Source organism: Canis lupus, chromosome 23 (assembly GCF_048164855.1).
Source record: "Canis lupus baileyi chromosome 23, mCanLup2.hap1, whole genome shotgun sequence".
NCBI lineage: Eukaryota > Metazoa > Chordata > Mammalia > Carnivora > Canidae > Canis > Canis lupus.
In genome coordinates, this window is record NC_132860.1 from 11,315,202 (window position 1) to 11,334,499 (window position 19,298).

The following is a 19,298-nucleotide window of genomic DNA, read 5'->3' on the forward strand; positions in this document are numbered from 1 at the left end:
TAGGCAAAATTGGTGGTGTTAATTGGAAAGCAAAGAGCAGAGGATAGGCAGCATCTTTGAGATGAGATGAGGGAAGGGGTGAGAAGACTTCTGATTACCTTGGCTCTGGCATCTTCCTAGGCCTCAGGGCACTTTGGATTGGGGTCACGTGGCCAATTGTACTTCTCACTTTCACAGTTAATACATCTTTTATGTCCAAGCACAGACAAGAGTGTAGTTAGGAACCTGTTCTTCAGAACCAAGGGCAGCTGGACACAGCACATATTGGCAATTTGATTAGTGACTGAGGTTGTTTGTGATCATGAGTAGCTCCTCTTTTTTGATGGATCTAACTCCCAAGGCCCATTTGCAGACATGTCAACTCTCCATGTTTGAAGTGTCCCTGGACAAGGCTTGCTGCACAAATGTTAGTATAGTAGGAAACTTCTCTATCACACCCTTGAGGGTGCCCTATTCTTGTGGGTGGCTTTGTGTCTGGTGGGGCAAGTGCCTGTCCCAGAACTCTGTAACTGTGCAGAAGGTCTGGGAGGAGGTATCAGAGATGTTATGGGGTCACTGTCCAGGGAAACTTCTCTATTTTATTCACTACAGTATACCCAGGAATAATGGCTGGCACATAGTCAGTGCTCAATAAATGTTTGTTGAATAAATGAAGAGTTTATTAATGAATAAGTGAAGTCCCTGCTCTCATGGAGTTTGTATTTTGGAGGGAAGAGACAGATGATAAGCAAACTTGTGTGTAAAATAAATAATACCAGGTAATGTTAAATGCTGTGAAGAATCCCTTACTGGGCATGGAGATCAGGAAAAGTTACTTAATGTCTTAGACCTTCATTTGCCACATTTGTAAAATAGAGACTCTGTCCCTACCTCTCAGAGCTGTTGGAATTAAAATGAGGTTAAAGTCATGGAAGTACCCAGGGGACACATACTATGCATTGATCAGATTTGTTGATCTTCCTCATACCATCTTCCTATGTAGACTTGGTGGGGTTTTTCATTACAAATTTAAGACAGGCCCCTGCCTATTAGAACATAGGGTGGAACTGGGGTTGCCTCTTGTTTGCACCCATCCTGGTTGCTTTTCAACAGTCATTTCCAATACCTCTTCATGGGCTTTTTGCAAAGATACATGTGAAAGCACCTTGAGGCTTCCTGACACATAGTAGGTGTGCAAGAATTTTCAAATGTCAACCTTTTTAGTGCCTCTTTGGAGAGACAGAAGAGCAGCAGCTTTGATGGGCACACGTCACATTTCATGCCCAAGCTCTGAGGCACAGTGAATCCCTGCACCAAGCCACATGCTCTGACTGCTGATTTTTGGCTTAATTCCAACAGTCGCATGCTGTGGAAGCACCACAACAGAGATTCCAGAGAGTTTGCTTCTACAGAATGAGTGTTTTGAAAAACTCTCACATAAGCCTTGCCTGGGTGCCCCTCCCTAAGCAGGAGTAAGATGAATAGGAACAGGTACAGCTGCAGGGCTTTTACCATGGGGACCAGACACAGCTGTCACTGGGACTGACTGCACCAGGAATGGGGAAATCCAGCCATGATGGTTTCCGGGTGTGGGAACAAGTTGGCTGGTGCTCAGGCTTTTAATCTGGAAGAGGGGACAACGTGGCCGCAGCATTGTCCGCTTGTTACTTCCGGAAGTAAAATGTGTGCTGACCTCCCTGACCTGGGTTTCCGCCTCGTGTTTACAGGCTGTGCACACGGGGATGCGAGCACTCATCTCTAATAGCTCCATGGGGGGCTCTCAGGCTGAGCAGTCAGGCATGAGGACCTACTACTTCAGTGCCGACACCCAGGAGGACATGAACGCGTGGGTCCGGGCCATGAACCAGGCTGCACAGGTGCTGTCTCGATCATCGCTGAAGAGGTGAGTCCCAGTGCAGAGTCTCTGTCAGAGCACTTCCCACACTAGGATGGGGACCCAGATAAGAACACTTGGGTGCCCCGAATTCCACTATTCATTCACTTGTATTAAGCACTGCCCTTTCTTTGAAAGTCCTATTTAATGATGAATTCTTCTGGGAGGAGAATGCATGCACAGTAAGATCCCCCAGAAATTACTTGATCCTCTTTTCATTGGCCAGAGAAATGCAAAGACCTGGAAGGGTGAAGTAACTGCCTGAAGTACAGAGCCTTGGAACCTGGTGTGTGTGTGTTTCTCATTTGTCCTCCTCTGATGTGTGGTGGGAGAGACAACCTTGGGGCACCAGATGGGGGAAGAAGAAGAGACAGGCAAGAAAGATCTTGCAAAGTGAAAAACGTGCCTCAGACTGCCCACCACATTGCTGGGGCTAGCCAGGGAGCTGCCTCTTCCCTCAAACGGGCAAACCAAGGGTATAGTCAGGGATGTTGAAATTCCTGAGTCTGTTGGCTGTGGGTGATTCCCTGAGAGATAGTGCAGGAGGACGATGAGTGGAGTCAGAGGCTCTGAGAAGGTAGGGTAGCCCTGGAAAAATCAGGGTGTGCCTTGGACCAGTCCTCTTCTGACATGGGCCTATTTTTCCACTCTCTGGACACCTTGCTCAGCTGAGAGGCCTCTTTGACTGTGGTCTTTTAGTGAGGCCTCAAAATAAAAGGTTCTTCTCTAGTAACCTAAAGGCAGGATTTTTCGGTGACTACAAATGGATTTCACATGGTGTGTTTTATTTAGCTTATCAGCCTCTTCCAGTATATGTGTATTCTGGGATTAGTGGTACTACCTAGTTTCATGCTATCTTTCTTGAAACAGACCTTTGGTGTAGAGTGACATCCTTCAAGGGGCCAGGTTGGGGTCTAGTCCTCCCCTTGGAGTTTCCGTAATACCTCAGTCAAGCATTTTCCATGCTGTTTTTTCTTTCACCTTCTGTCTGCTTTTCAGTATCCTAGACTTCAGGGAGGGATTGTCTTTGTATCTTCTGCACACCTGCCACAGAGTAAGCTGTCAAATGTCTGGTGAGTGAGTGAGTGAGCGAGCTACTACTGGATGAGTGAATATGTTAGGACAAGACTAATGATTGTCTTGGAAGTTCCCACGTGGACTCTGAATCAGTAACTGCAGGTGTTCAGTCAAATCTGACTCTGCCTCCTAGCATTGTCATCCAGCCTGCATTTTTCTTTTTCTTTCTTTTTTTTTAAAGATTTTATTTATTCATGGCGAGGGTGGGGTGGGCAAAGACACAGGCAGAGGGAGAAGCAGGCCCCATGCAGGGAGCCTGATGCGAGACTTGATCCCAGGACCCCAGGATCATGCCCTGGGCCAAAAGCAGGCACCAAACCGCTGAGCCACCCAGGGATCCCCCAGTTTGCATTTTTCTATTGTGTCCACAATGATGATGTGAAAGCCTCTGCCATTAGCCCTGTGGGCACTCTGTTCATAGCGACATTGTCATTTCCTTCATCATCCCAGGAGAAGGAAACTGGGTGCATTTGGCATGTCTTGCTTCTAATGCACATGCTGGTCCCTAATGCTCACTCTTTCCTAGTCTTTGCTTTTCATCCTTCAAAAAATAAAATGCCAAAGGGCAAAGATATGCTTAATCATCTTTCTGGGGTAATCTTCACTTTTTTAAAAAAGATTTTATTTATTTATTTATTTTATTTATTCATTCATTCATTCATTCATTCATGAGAGAGAGAGAGAGAGAGAGAAAGAGAGAGAGGCAGAGACACACACAGGCAGAGGGAGAAGCAGGCTCCATGCAAGAGGCCTGACATGGAACTCGATCCCGGGACTCCAGAGTCACGCCCTGGGCCAGAGACAGGCGCCAAACCGTTGAGCCACTCAGAGATCCCCTTCATTTATATACATATATACACTTATATAGAAATATGTAAGTTTCTTTTGTGTGTTTTCAAAGCACGAATGATAACATCTTAATCCTTTATTTTTTATTTTTAAAAATATTTATTCATGAGAGAGAGAGAGAGAAAGAGAGAGAGAGAGAAGGGCCGAGACACAGGCAGAGGAAAAAGCAGGCTCCATGCAGGGAGCCCGATGCAGGACTCGATTCCCGGTCTCCAGGATCAGGCCCTAGGCGGAAGGCGGCCCTAAACCGCTGAGCCACCCGGGCTGCCCTTAATCCTTTTTTTTTTTTTTTTTTTTTTTAAAGACTTTATGTGAGAGAGAAAGCACAAGCAGGGAGAGGAGCAAATGGAGACAGAGAAGCAGACTCCCCACTGAGCAGGGAGCCTGACTTGGGGCTCAGTCCCAGGACCCCGAGATCATGACCTGAGCCAGAGGCAAACTTAACTGACCGAGCCACCCAGGGGCCCCCCAAAATCCTTCTTTATCAGTGTATGTGGATCAACTTTATTTTGGACTGTTGTATTGGTATTGTATAAGGACCATAATGCTCCAAACCTTGGATGGTTTATCTTTCCTCATCTTTTACTATTATGAATAGTCCTGTAATGAAAAACCTCTACAAGCCTCTGCATATGTCTTTCAAATTGCTGTATCAAAATATAATGCATTTTAAATTTTAATCAGTATGCCAAATTGCCCTTTAAAGGAAGCTGTGGAATCTACTAGTGAGAGTCCTCATCTCCCACATCTTTGCCAGTAGTTGATATTATCAAGCTTTAAAATTTTTTGTTGAGCTGCTGTGTGGATGAATAGTATCTGGTTATTTCAATGTGTATGTCCATGATGATAGGGATCTTTTCTGTTTGTTGGCTACTTGTTTCCTCCCCAGTGAACTGCCTGTATGTGTCCTCTGCCTGTTTTTTTTTTTTTTTTTTCCTGAGTTGTTTGCCTTTTCTTGGTGCTTTCTTTCCTGTGTGCTGTGAAATCTGCCCATTGTAGGATGCAGCTTAGCCTCTTGGTTGATGGAAGTCTGTCCAGCCTTGTGGCTAATGGAATCTGATGTTCCCTTCTTTTGAAATTCAGGATGCTGTTTGCCAGTCTCTAATATTCTGGCCTTTTTCCTGTTCTCTTTGATTCCTCAGAGATCACCTGAGGGGTTTCTTGAACCCATTCCCGAGTTCCTTTATGGCCCTGAGGAATTAACTCCTGGGCCTTTCCCATCTTCCTCCTTGTCCTGGACTTTCTCTCATCTTTCTTCTTGATTAAGGTGTGGAACTAAATCCAGAAGTTAAAGAATTCAGTTTTATTTATGTGAATCATCTTCCCCAAGCAGAGATACCTACATCTCATTCTTTTAAAGCCGTCCCCTCCTTAATTTTAATTTTTAGAAAAATAGAAAGTTTGTTTTTTGCTTTGCTTTGCTTCAAAAAAACCAAGCTTAGCTCCTTCTAGACTCTTTCCTTTCTGCCACATTCCTGTGGGCCCATTCCACTGTGCATCTGTGCTTGATTTTGTGTCCCACCTTCCATTTCTTGTGCGTGTCCTTTTATAACTTGAGCTCTGAGAGCTGCCTGTGTTATCAAACTGGCTTCTTTGGACCAGCAGTGGCAAATGGGTTCTTTCTTGTGTCCGATTTCTACTCAGTTCATCATAATGACCAGGATACTGGGTCAAAGGTAGCCTGAGAATGAAATCAGGATTATGGGGAAGAAGTATTGTGATTGGCAAGTGATGCCTGCCTTGAATTGTTCAGGATTAATTTGCCTAGCTGAAATTTGGCTATTTTTGTAACTTTTTTCTACTTGAAGATTTTTGAATTAACCATCAGATTCTGTTCTGGAGGGGCTCCATCCCTTATCTGTTGGGCTGGTTTCCTTCCCTTTTAGGGTCTCGGGCTATTGTCCCTAGATTTTCTCTGAACTTTTAACATTTGTTCTTATGCCCTTAATAAATTCTTAAAATCCCATAATCGTGTTTGCCGTAGGTTCCTTCCTTAAAAAACAAAACAAAAACCCAACTTGTTTTACCGTTTGAGTCAGAATAAAGGCAGGATAGCATTTCCCTTTAACTTTCTGAGAAATAGAATAGTCAGCTAAGCAAATCCAGACTTATTAAATGTTCTATTTCCCCAGAATAAGATGTTCAGACATTTGGTTAGTTAGAATTATTCATCAGGCAGTACTAAATCTTCCCTCTCCTCCAGTTTGGTGATCTGCATTGGAAAACCATCTGTGTTAAGTGGAGGGCCCCAGTGGTCGCATATCTGTGTGTCCCCAACTCGGTTCTTACCAGATGCTTCTATTCTTAATTCACATGGGCGGATGCTTTGTGTATGTGGTATATATAGTATGACTCCTGATTGCAGGTAGCAGAAAATGCAGGCAAATTTTTCTTAAGAAGGGAGGAATTCATTGGTTCCCTTGACTGAAAAGTTCAGGATACGTTTAGCTTTAGAAACAGGTGGGTTTGGGCAGCCCGGGTGGCTCAGCAGTTTAGTGCTGCCTTCAGCCCAGGGCCTGATCCTGGAGACCTGGGATCGAGTCCCACGTCGGGCTCCCTGCAGGGAGCCTGCCTCTCTCTCTGCCTGCGTCTCTGCCTCTCTCTCTCTCTCTCTCTCTCTCTCTCTCTCTCTGTGTCTCTCATGAATAAATAAATAAAATCTTAAAAAAAAAAAAAAGAAACAGGTGGGTTCAAGGCTCAGACAATATTAGAAGTCATTGTCTCCAGCTACCTCTGGTTTGGATTCATTCTTCAACTCCATGTAGAGGTCCCTGACCAATCTAAGATCTGGTGGCAAGGTAGCTGCGGTAGCCCTAGACTCTTCTGATGAAAGTCTAGCAGGAAAAGAGCCAGTCGTGCTCAGAAGCTCTTGTCCAGAGCCATTCTGATTGGACAGGCTTAGATCACATTTAAACCCTAAACTGTGAACTGTTGCCAGGGAATGCACTGACTGGCATAAGCCCAGGATACATGTTTCACTTCTGAGAACTGAGGGTGAGGTAGGGGTGAATGCCCAAGTAAATGTTGGGGCTGTGGGCAGAGGAAGGAGAAATGACTCATTGGCATGGGATAAAGGAAGCACAAATGACAAATGTCCAGGCCAGCTGATTCACCCCTCACTTCGTATTGTCTTGGTTTCTTTTACCTTAAACTTCTCTTCCCAGAACTTAGTGTCAGAAGTCAGATGGATGTGGGTTCAAATCTCAGCTCTACTACTTTCTAGGTGAGTCACTTGTACAGATTCGGTATACTTTTCTTAGTCCATAGGGCTATTACAAGTGTTAAGTTAAATAAGTGAATGTATCAAGTGCTTACTTAATAGAATGCCTAAGATACTTTATATCAGATATGCCACCTCCGGTAACAATGTCATTGGCTTTTTTTTTCTTTACACCCTTCCAGTTTCATCATTCATCCTCTGGATCACATTGATGATGAGTCTTCTATGAACAAATTGCACTCTCTCCCTTATCAGGATGTGCTCATCCCCTAGCAGTGAGAATTGTGGTTCTGTTCTACCCAGGCTCCTGCAGCACCACCCCTCCTTCTGCCCTTCACTTCCTTCTTCTTCCAGCCTTTTCCCACAACATTCCTCTGACCTAGGAGCAGAGCTGAGCTCCCTTGCTACAACTCCCAACTTTATCCCCTCGTTTCTTATACAGGCTTAGGAGTCTCTTGATGGAAATGCATTTATGTATTCTTGAGATCCCACCCCATACTCTGTAAAGGGGCACTGAGCAGTGGTGCCAAAGCCTGCTCTCTAGCTCCATCTGTTCATAATTTCTTCCCCCCATTTCCATGTTCTTCCACTTGCCAGATTTTGGACTGTCTTGAAATCTGTCTTCCCAACTCCCTCACATTGGACTTCTTTTTATCTTTTGTCTAAGGATATCTTCTCCAACAAGTTAAAGCACTAAGCAAGGAGGTCAGCTTGCCTTTACAGCTCACAAAACTGCCAAGCAGCTCAGATAGGAGGGCCTATCAGAAGACAACTTATCTTTTTTTTTTTTTAAAGATTTTATTTATTTATTCATGAGAGAGAGAGAGCAAGAGAGAGAGAGAGAGTGAGAGAAGCAGAGATACAGATAGAGGGTGAAGCAAGCTCCACGCAGGGAGCCTGACATGGGACTCGATCCCAGGTCTCCAGGATAACTCCCTGGGCTGAAGGCAGGCACTAAGCCGCTGAGCCACCCAGGGATCCCCAACAACTTACCTTTTTTTCTAAGCCTCTCTGGTCTCTCTGTAATTGAAGTCCTATCTTTGGACTGAAGGAACTTACAGTCTAATCACCTTTGGAGTAAAAACCAATTTCCTCAGGGATTTTGAGCACTGCATGGGTCTGGTCCCTATGACACTTTTCATGTCTTGCCATTCCCTATTCTCTGTGTCCTAACCATACTGTACTTCTTGAATTGAGTGCATTTGTACATGCATTCATCTGTTTAGTCTTTTATTCTACAAATATTTATTGAGGGTATATTGTGCATCAGACACTGTTAAAGATGCTGAGAAATACAGCAGTGTTCAAACAAAGAGGCAAAGTCTCATGCATTGTTGGGTAGGGATGGTGGAGACAGACCATAAATAGGTAAACAACAAGATGATAATCTATCATAATCCATGCATGAAGGCAGTAAAATTGGGTGATGGGATGGGAGGGACAAGGGGGCAGGGAAGATATGGAGGTGAGGCCTGATTGATATATGAATGTTACAGATGCAAAACTGAGGCAGAGTGCTTTAAGCCAAAGGAACGGCATTTACAAACACCCTGAGACACGAATGAGCTTGGTTTATTCAAGAAACAGAAAGCGGAGGAGTGTGGCTGCATCTAAGAGAACAAGGAGGAGAATAGAGTATGATGGGATCTGGGTAAGAGATGGAGGTCCATCTCATTAGGCACCAGGATCCATCGGGGCCTTGCTCATCTGCTCCCCCAGCCTTCACCCTTATCAGGAAAATAGAGTGCATCCTTTAGGCCTTACCCTCGATGTTATTCCCTCTTTCCCTGACACTTCAGTGTGTTAGATTGCCCCAGCCAGTCATTCCTTTTGCACAGGACTTTCACATTCTGTTGGCCTGCTTTCTCACTGTCACCCCTACTAGTCTATAAACTCCTTGAAAATGGAACAGTGTTTGACACATAGTAAGCAGTCAGTTAATGGATGTGTGGATGGATGGTTGGCTGGCTGGCCGGGTTAGTGGATGGATGGATGAACAAAACAGCTATAAAACTTCTACCTATAAGAAATTCAAATAAGGATTTGGGGGGCATCTGGGTGGCTTAGTGGTTGAGCATCTGCCTTTGGTCCTGGGATTGAGTTCCGTGTCAGGCTCCCCATGGGGAGCTTCTCCCTCTTCCTATGTCTGTGCCTCTTTCTGTCTCTCACGAATAAATAAAATATTTTTTAAAAATAATGATTTGGGACATCTCAGAACAAGCTAATCAGTGTTGTGGGATCAGTACGTGGGGAATCATCCTGCTCAGAAATGGCCCATACATTGCTGGCTATCTGCACTGTCTTCAGAGAACTAAATATTTGGTCTTCCAAACCCAGAGCATTTTGAGTAAAGTGTAGCAGGAACACCTGAGGTTGGACAAGCCCCTTGGGCCCTGAGCAGAAATAATTTATGGAGATGTTTTCAACCAGGTGCAGGGCTTTGGAATCAAATCAGATGGAGTTTGAATTCTGCTTATGTCACTGGTTGCAGGATTCAGGCATGTTGGATAACCTCTTGGAGCTTCACTTTTATTGCCTGTAATTAAGGATTAATAATATCACTAGCCTTGGAGGATTATATATGATAAGAGGAGAAAATAGGGACACCTGGGTGGCTCAGTGGTTTGGCGCCTGCCTTCGGCCCAGGGCATGGTCCCGGGGTTCTGGGATCGAGTCCCACATCAGGCTCCCAGCACAGAGCCTGCTTCTCCCTCTACCTGTGTCTCTGCATCTCTCTCTCTCTCTCTCTCTCTCTCTCTCTGTGTGTGTGTGTGTCTCATGAATAAATAAATAAAATCTTTAAAAAAAAAGAGAGATAATATATTTTACTTGCTTATTAGCTCAGGGTTTTGCATTTAGTGAGTGCTCAGTGATGACTGTTGCTTCCACAGTTTCTAGTCTTCAATAGAGACAATTTATTGTAGGTAATCTGGTACTTACCAGTACCCTCAGCCTCTTTGGGTTTAACACTACTGATCTTGCAGGATTGTTATAGGGATTAGAGAGGATCTGTGTCAAGTTCCTGGCACATAGTAGGACCCAGCATATGGTAATAACAACTAAGCATTGGCCACAAAAAAAATGAATGACCCAGAACCGTGACTGCCATACAGAGATGGGAAGTAAGCACACTTGGCCAGAACTCCAGACTGGGTTGAGATGAACTGTGACAGTTGAGCTTGACTTACCTGATAGAAAGAAGAGGGAAAGGATTCTCTAGGCAGGTAATGAACAAGACCTGGAGTGACCAGACCTCCTTTATTTGGTTTGTCAGTCCTTAAAACTTCACAAGGGACTTTGCCAGTAGCTATTCTCTGAGGCAGGAGGGACCTCAGCCTGGCCATCTGGTGTTTCGTTTATTCTTTAGCCTCACTCTTCTTTGGAGGAGGACAGTCTGGAGAACTGGAGAGTGTGTTGTCAGAGCAGTCAGCCCCTCTATTGTTAATTTAGAGCAGAGCATGAAAGGGAGCCAGATACCTGCCCCACTCCCAGGAGGACTGCCCTATTTAACTCTGGGGGAAAGAAGAAACAAACTCCTGTCTCTATTTCTCTCCAACCATTTCCTTCCTCAAATGCTAGGAACTAATTCAAGTGAGCAAGTGTGCCATAGGCTCCCAAGATACTTCAGGGCTCTTTTCAACCTTTTGTACAAGTCTACGGACTGTGCTTAGGGTCAATTCTGACTTTGGAGGCCACCGTCCTCCTGAGCCTGGGGTCAGTGCTCAGGACTCAGTGTCTATCAACATAGGCTGAGCTGGTTACCTGATCTGCTTCAGACTACACTCTCTAAGAATCTCGGTGGGCTGGCCCTTGTTCCTGGGTTCCTAGTTTGGTGGTTTAGGTGTGGAGAGTAGGGAGGGATCCTCTAGTAGGATTGTAATAGGAGGGCCGTATCTACTGCTGGACCAAAGTCCAACCAAAGCCCTACAAGAATTATTCCTCTCCCCACCCAAGTCTTTGAATGAGATTTAATGTGTATGGTGTGTTCATGTGTTTAGCATTAAGACAGAGGGAAATAGTGGTTCTTATTTCCTGGTGAGATCAAGGATTTAGACACAGAATAAAAACATAATCAGTGCTTGGTATGATCTGTTAACTTCCAAGTTCTTGTGAGGAAAAGGAAGAAGAGAGAAATATCTCCGGTGTGAGGTGAGTGCTTTTCCCACTTGCAGGAGGAAGCCAGACTTTGCTCTAAGCAGATGCAGAGCATTGCTGTGATGTGCTAAAAATGGAGGGACCCAATCCCTGCTAATAATGCTTAGCCCCTTGTAACAGGGATTGTGTTTGGTTGCTAGTAAAAGAACAGTGCAACTTAGGGTTGCATCATCAAATTGAGTTTTAATTTTCTCACAGAAGAGGAATCCAGGAATCCATAGTTAGTCCAGTCTGGTATAGCAGCTCCATCAGGGGATCTGGGTTCTTGCTCATTTTCTACCCAGTTTTAAGCAGGTGGCTTTAATCCTTATTTTTGTTTCCTTACAATCCGGAGTGAAATCTAAATTCCAGGCAGGAATAAAGGAAGGGTTAGCTAAGCCAGCTAAGTGTGACTTCTTTTTTTTTTTTTTTCTTTTTAAGATTTATTTATTTATTCATGAGAGACACACAGAGAGACAGACAGAGGCAGAGGGAGAAGCAGGCTCCATGCAGGGAGCCCGATGTGGGACTCGATTCCGGCACCCAGGGATCACGCCCTGAGCCAAAGGCAGATGCTCCACTGCTGAGCCACTCCGGCGTCCCAGTGTGACTTCTTTTAAAGACTTCCCTGGAAGACCCACCTAGCAATTTCTGTGTACATCTTAACATTTTATTGGCCAAATCTAAGTCACATGATCACCTTTAGCTCCAAGGGAGATTGGAAATGGGACTTTTTGCTGGATACATTGTTACTTAGAAAAAATTGGGTCAAGGGAGAGGGAGAGAATAGATATTGGGTAGTCAATGCATCTGTATTTGAGGGCACAGTGTGCCAGGTACTGTGCTGTGCTTTTTTCTGTGCACTGTCTCCTTTAGTCCTCACAACAGCCTAATAAAGCGAGGGGTCCTGTCCCCATTTTGCAGATAAGAAACCTGAAACCAGAGAAGTCAGAGACATGCTCAAGGTCACTCAGCTTGTATTGGGTGGAACTATCCCTTGAATCCAGGTCTGACTGGCTTTAAACCCTATGCCCACTGGGTTTGACACATTTGGCCAAAATGGTCATCAAATGCCAGGAATGCCCTGTGATTTTTTTTTAAAGATGTATTTATTTATTTCTGAGAGACAGAGAGAGGCAGAGACATAGGTAGAGGGAGAAACAGGCTCCCTGTGGGGAGCCTGATGCTGGGCTCTATCCCAGGACCCTGAGATCACTATGTGAGCCAAAGACAGATGCTCAACCACTGAGCCACCCAGGTGCCCCCATTCCCTGTGATTTTGAACAGTCACTAAGTCCAGCTCCTCACAATGATAGTAGTGACTTGCACTGGAAAGACTTGTGTCATCTTAACTAAACATGTGTGCCTTGCATGGCCAACTTCTCTGAATGACAAAGTCATTGAGAGCTGAAGTGTGCTTTATTCTTTCCCACCATTGTGCTAAATCGAGCATTGCAAATCTATTTTGTGACAGGTTCCTGATTTGGGAAGTTGTGTGTTAAGTTGTAAGGAATGCAGGGAGATGGGGAAGACCAGAAAACATTGTTGCCTTAAATCCTGTATCTTAGTAAGTTAACTGTTTATGTCAATTAAGGTGGGTGAGTAGAGGACATCATCTTTATCTTTCTTACCTACAGCCATAGCCTGAGTATTTTGGGCACAAAGGCATCTTATAGAAGTCCCAGCAGTCAGAGACCAAGAGCTGTTTATAATCCCAAGTTTGAGGGCCTAGAAGGCTGCCAGCTGGCAAACAGACTGCCATTCTTTTAGCCACCTCTTAAGGTTTATTTTGCAGTAAATGGTGGTAATCTGAGAAAAGCATTGGTCATTTTCTATCAACTTTATTGTCATGATGTACCGGCATATGTGAAGGTGTGTACATCCTATGTACACACATAGTAAAGACTAAGATTTATAGTTATAAGCTCCATGGTTAGAAAAGCTTGGAATCCTCCACTTTTTTGGGGGTCAGTTAATGAGAACAGTATTAAATGTGGTAACTGTGATTACATCGGGCTTTAGGGTTATCTGGCTTTGAAGTCAGAGACTGTTTTCTCTGCTACTTTCTTATACCTCCAAATATCTGCCCCAGTGGGGATAGATGGTTGTTCACTAAATACATGGAGGTTGATTGGTAAAGAAAGGAAAATCCCCATTACAGTTGGTTGGGCTGAGGCATCTTATGAACACACACTCCTTGGTTTCTGGAGTTGAGGAAACTCCCTTTTCCTTTTAGTTCTAATGTCATATATGTAGGTGGCATGTTTGTTTCATAACCTGGTTTTGTGACCAAGCGCTATTTATCTTTGGGGTGGGAATAAAAAAGGAAGTACAGTCACTTAGGTCTCACAATTGGAGTATAAACCAGGTTATCAAGCTTTGGTGACTTGGCTGGGGTGTGACCCAGAGGACAGCCAGAGCTCTAGACCTGTAGGTAGCAGCCTTAGCACAGCCCCCATGGGTGGTTTCCTGAGTTTGAGAAACATTAAGGAAGATAAAGGCCAAGTCAGAGAACCTGAAGGCTACCAGTTGAGGTTATACTGATGCAGTTATGGAGGATTAAAGGAAGAAAGGACAAAGTTAAAACCTATAATGTACTCTATGGAAAAAGAGTTGTCCCTTAATGAACATATAGTAAAAAATGGTTTTTGTTAAAGTGTAGCCCCTGAATATTTCCTATATATTCCCACTACTGGAGCTTACAGACCAACTGAACATTAGGAATGAAAGGGCTCTCAGAAATAATAATCTAAATATGTCATTATAAAATGATATGATAGGACTCCTTCCACAAAGACTTAGACCAAACTCAAACTAGCTTAAGTGAGAAAGAAAGTTTATTGGTTCACAACCAAAAAGTCCAGGGATATATTTGGTTTAGATATGGCTAAATCTCAGAGCTCAGGCCAAGTGTTAAGGATTCTGTGTTTCTCCATCTGCTTTTCTTGGTGTTGACTTTTTTGTTTTTTTTTAAGATTTCATTTATTTATTTGAGAGAAAGAGCAGGAGGGAAGGGCAGAGGGAGAAGCAACTCCTCATTGAGCAGAGAGCCCAATCGGGGCTCAATTCCAGGACCCCAGGATCATGACCCGAGCTGAAGGCAGATGCTTAACCAACTGAGCCACCCAGGTGCCTCGGTTGTTGGTTTCATTCTCAGATAGCTGATTCCCATATAGTTACAGCAGTTCAAGACCAGCTCTAACCAAAGCCTGGTTGGTCTAGCCAGCTCTAACCAACTGACTTACTTGGAATAGGTGATGTGTCAACTCTCAAAGTAATCACTGAAACTTGGAGCCTCAGATGGACAGGGACTAGGGTCCAAACAGCAGCATCCAAACCATATGGATTGGGAGTAGGGAGAGGTGGTCCCTAATGAAAATTGAAATGCTAAAATTGATTTTTTTTTTTTTTAATAAAGCTTTGGGTCTTCAGGGAAAAGTCAGGAGAGTACATTGACAGTGAGGTGCGAGATTGCTTTTCTTAGTTACAGGTTAGATTGCTTTTCTTAGTTACGGGTTAGATTGCTACTTTACATTGACATTTTAACTATCTCTCAGACTGGATTGATCCTGCCTGCCCTAAGTCTGTACTGACTGTTGGTAGCTGAGGTTTTTAGGTTGTTGCAAAGGCGGCTTGGGGTCTGGGGTCTGGCCACCAAGATGTAAAATGCAGCAGCATTTCCATTGTATGCTTTTATGTTGAAATGGAGAGCCCTCTGGCTTGGCCATTTGAGGAATGATGGATCTCAAGGCCAGGACCTTTTACCAAGGAGACTGGCTGCTCCAGCCAAGCATCCTTAGTAATTTTCTGGTCTTTCTAGACTGGGCTACAGTGTGTTCTTTTCTTCCCCAATCTATTTTTGCAAAGCCTGTGGAGCTGCTGCTTTGTCTCTGGCACCAAGTCCTGGGGATATAGACATAACTAGATCCTGCCCCATGGAAGAGGGGTAGAAGGGCAGCTTACAATAGGAGACAGGCCATGAAAGAGGAGTCCTTCTTGATGCTCACAGAAGTTCATCCTCTAGCCTCTGTTCACATCCTGAACTATGGTCCCCATCCCATTCTTCTTCACAGTTTCTAGGTCTGCATGTGTGGAGGCCATGGGCACACATATGGAGAGGCAGTGGGGAGCACGTGGGAGTGCTGGCTGGTATTAGCCCTGGCTCTGCTCTTTCCTAGCACTATGGTCTTGGGCAAATCATTTATCTTCTCTGTGCCTTAGTTTCTTTATCTCTAAAATCCGACTAGTGATACCTCAGAGGATTGTTGTTAGGCCATTGTTCTTGTGGGTTCCTGTTTGAGCACTAGGTAAGAGGTCATATGAAGAGGTTACTGTGCCTGTTCTCTACTCATCATCTTCAGAGAATGTTAATTATGCGCCAGTTGTCCTTTGGGCTGTGTTTGATGCCAGTGGGAGAGACCCTGGGTTTGGGAGCCTTCTATCTAAGCTGGGTTGTCTCAGACAGACAGATGGACAAAGAGCAAAAGAGAAAAACATGAGATTGTCACATGTATCATTTATTCATTCAGTAGTATTTATAAAGCACCTACTCTACACCAGTCATTGTATGGAAGTTATTTAATAGGCCTATTGTAATTGGCCAGATGGGTCTCTGGCCTGAGGGAACTCATAGTCTACTTGTGTGTCAGATGAATAAACATACAATTATGGTCCAGTGTGGTTAGTGTGACGGTGGAGTCAGCTAAAGTCCCAGTCTAGGCTGGGAATAGGTGACTGGAATGGCTTCCTAGAGGAGGTGACATGTAGGCCAGGTCCTCAATGAGTAGAAGTCAGGCAGGAAGAATGAGGGACTAGCTATGAAAGATATTCCAGGCAGAGGGAGCAGCCCTTACAAAGGCCTGGAAGAAATTTGAGCATACAGTATGTTCTTCGGGGAGTCTTGGCTGCCAGCGGTGCTGTCTGGAATGGGCTGAATATGCCTCTGTTGTTGCAGAGACGTGGAGAAGGTGGAGCGGCAGGCCGTCCCTCAGGCCAATCATGCAGAATCCTGTCGAGAGTGTGGCCGCGTGGGATCTGGACATACGAGGGACTGTTCTCATCGCAGTCACGAGGATTCCTTTGGCTTTGAGAGGCGAGAGCAAGAGGAAGAACGGTACCGGTCCCAGAGGGAACCACTGGAGGGCAAGCGGGACAGGAGCAAGGCCAGGTCCCCTTACTCGCCAACTGAGGAGGATGCCTTGTTCGTGGATTTACCTGGTGGCCTGAGAGGCCAACAAGCACAGCCCCAGCGGGCAGAGAAGAATGGGGTGCTGCCCACCACATATGGCCCAGTAGAGCAGAACGGGACCGGCGGGTATCAACGGGCCTTTCCTCCCAGGAACAACCTTGAAAAGCACAGCCAGAGGAAAAGCAGCCTGGCCCAGGTGGAGCACTGGGCAAAAACCCAGAAGGGGGACGGCAGGAGGTCAGTAATAGACTCGGAATGGCTGCTACTAATGAGCATAGTAATGTAATAATAGTCACTATCATTTCCCCAGCACGTGCTGGGGAAATGCTGGCTTTACACTCTCCTCCTCCATTAGCCCTGTAAATTCCTGTAACAACCCTGCAAGGAGGGGGTGATATCCCCAATTTAGAGACAAAGAGACAGGGGTGTGGAGACGTGAAGGAACCTGGCCAGGGCACACAGTGGTGGTGAAGCCAGAGTGTGGACCCGGGACTGTGAACCCGCCAAGCCTGTAGGAGATTACATCAGGGGGTTCCTGGGTCCCCAGTGACTGCACCTTCAGACAGTCAGTATATAGAGAGTAACTGATCTTCTCTTCTTACTCTGCTACTTCCCTGCATCCAGGAAATATTTGTGGAAACTAGAGTAAATACAGATCCATTTTCAATTCCAGGCACACAGAGAAGTGCTTAGGCGCTGTTGACAGTAAGCTTTATCATACCTATTCCTTCAAGAAGCAGTTTTTAATTATTTTAGAGGGCATGCAGTTTTGGCTATTTGCAAAGCACTGTTTGTATTTTATTGTAATTTTAGATTAATAAAGGCGCTTTTCTGAATGTGAAAAATTCAGGGTCACCGGCTTCCCCATTTTCTCCAGAAGCCGCTGTGTTTTGTCCTCCTTAGGAAGACAGTATATCGTTTCATCATCCTCGGGCTTCTAAAACAAACCCCACTGACTGAAGAAGCAATAGCGAAGGCCCTGGTGCTTTCAGAAAGTTCCCTGGGGACTTGAGGGGCTGCTGTGGTTGTGCCAGAGCTCAGGCCAAGTCTGCCACAGACTTACTTGCCTGATCAACATGTTCTAAAGAGCCACATATCATCTCCGTGTTGGTGGGGCCCAGACTTTCTCCCTGTGGGCTGTGGAGGCAGCAGTGCTCCTAAGGGAATAGCCTCAGCCTCTTTCTAGGTGTGTGGTTATGCTGTGCATGTGTAGGTTGTGTAACCTCTTTAATCTGGTCTTGGTTGGGCACTTGTGATGGTAGATGGTGGAGAAATTACAATGAAAATCCTCCAAGGAATTGGTAGACATTGTTATGGGACAGACTGGGCAAAGGAAAGCCTTTGGTGTCATAGCTAAGATAACTTCCCATTCCCATCTAGGACTGACCAGGTGTCAATTCCATTTGTTCAAATTTTGTGTCTTACTGAAAACAGAAAGCTACACAGAGGAGGAAAGTTTCTATTCTTGGTGCTGGGCTAGGTAGATCCCCCTGGGAGGTGATTCTAAGTGCCTTCAGTGCTGAATGAGGTTGGAAAGCTGGCAGGCATTAAATCATGCAGGTCTCCTACTCCAAGGTAAAACAATTTAGATATTATTTGAAAAAGCAACAGGGGAAACCACTGGAAGGTTTTAAGCAAGTAGGGGAGGTTATCTGGTTAATAATTGAGGAAGAAGAGCCCAGAGAAGATACTGCTACAATAGTCCAGGATGTAACAGTGGACATAGAAAGATTTGAGGTACATTTTGGAGGTGGAAACAGCAAAGCTTGTCAATGAGTTGGACGCTCTGGATGAGAGAAAGGGAGGAACAGGGATGATCCCTAAGAGTTTTGACTTGAACAACCAGGTAGTTGCTGAGACAGGGAACACCTAGGGGCAAGATGGGACAGGGGCATCTGGGGAGGGGGTGGTGCAGGGCGGGGGTGGAAACAGTGTTCCCGTTTTGCACAGTAAGTTTGAGAAGCTTATTAGTTATCCAAGGGGAGATGTCAGGTAGACAGTTGGATATAGGTTATGGTGTAGAGGTTTGAGGTCTGGTTGGGACCAGTCAGCACATAAATGGTACCTCAACACTTAGAAGATAGTCTAGTCGAAGAGGGATCCCGCAGAGGAGACAGCATGGTCAGAGAGAAACTACTCATGGTAAGTTAGCTATTTTCTCTTATATGCCACAGCTCCTAGGAACTGAAGTCAATACGGGCAGGCTAGGGGAGGTAAAAGCAGGAAAAAGCAGAAATAGGGGAGGCTAGGAAAGCTAAGGGTTTAGCCCATATGAGCCTGTATTTCTTGCTAAAAGAGTTTGGATTTAATCTTGGAGGCCTGTGAAAGCCATCAATGGTTTGGAGGGTATTGGCAGGAAAGAGGCATCAGGACCACCTGGGGAGATTTTGTATAGCCTGGATAGTCCCTACTACATCCCTATTCCAATACAGCAGGTCCGTGTGTGTGAAGAAGTCTGTCAGGCACTTCTGATGTGCCCTGCCCAAAAATGAGAATGGTAGTTTTAGTAAACCCCTTATTCTTAAAGGTGTTTTTTTTTTTAATTAATATATGCACATAGTTTAAGGATTTAAGTATGATTCCCATCCATCCCTAGTCCTGGTTTCTGTCTCTTTGAGGCAGCTACTTTCAATTCTTTCAGTGGTTTTCCCAATTTATTTCTGTATTTCCAAATAAGATACACCGCTCTTGACTTTTAGCTATGTATAGGCATTCTACTGTGGAAAATAAGGATTGAAGTCTCTTGCTCCCCACTGTGCCTTTCCAATAGACATACACTTACCCTTACCCTAGCTTCACAGGATAGCATAATTTTTGTATAGATCACTAGTCAGTTTTTATATTACTATGACAATATAAATACTCATAGCTGGGCCATATGGTATGCTAAATTTAAATTTCAGTTCAACAATTTTTTGTTTTCTGGTGTTGATAATTTTCACACTGGTGGCTTGGTT

The 19,298-nt window shown here is 44.7% G+C and overlaps 1 protein-coding gene across 18 annotated transcripts in view; it reads left to right on the plus strand.

Annotated features, from left to right (window-relative positions):
* PLEKHA7 (pleckstrin homology domain containing A7) overlaps window positions 1-19,298 on the plus strand; it is a 220,197-nt gene that overhangs the window by 154,183 nt on the left and 46,716 nt on the right. For all 18 annotated transcript variants that reach the window (XR_012015511.1, XM_072793905.1, XM_072793907.1 and 15 more), the window contains 2 exons: window positions 1,707-1,882; window positions 16,108-16,578. Coding sequence is in view for 17 of the 18 variants with exons in the window: in XM_072793905.1 (XP_072650006.1) it covers window positions 1,707-1,882; window positions 16,108-16,578 (647 nt within the window). In the remaining variant the exon portion in view is untranslated. The remainder of the gene's footprint in view (window positions 1-1,706; window positions 1,883-16,107; window positions 16,579-19,298) is intronic.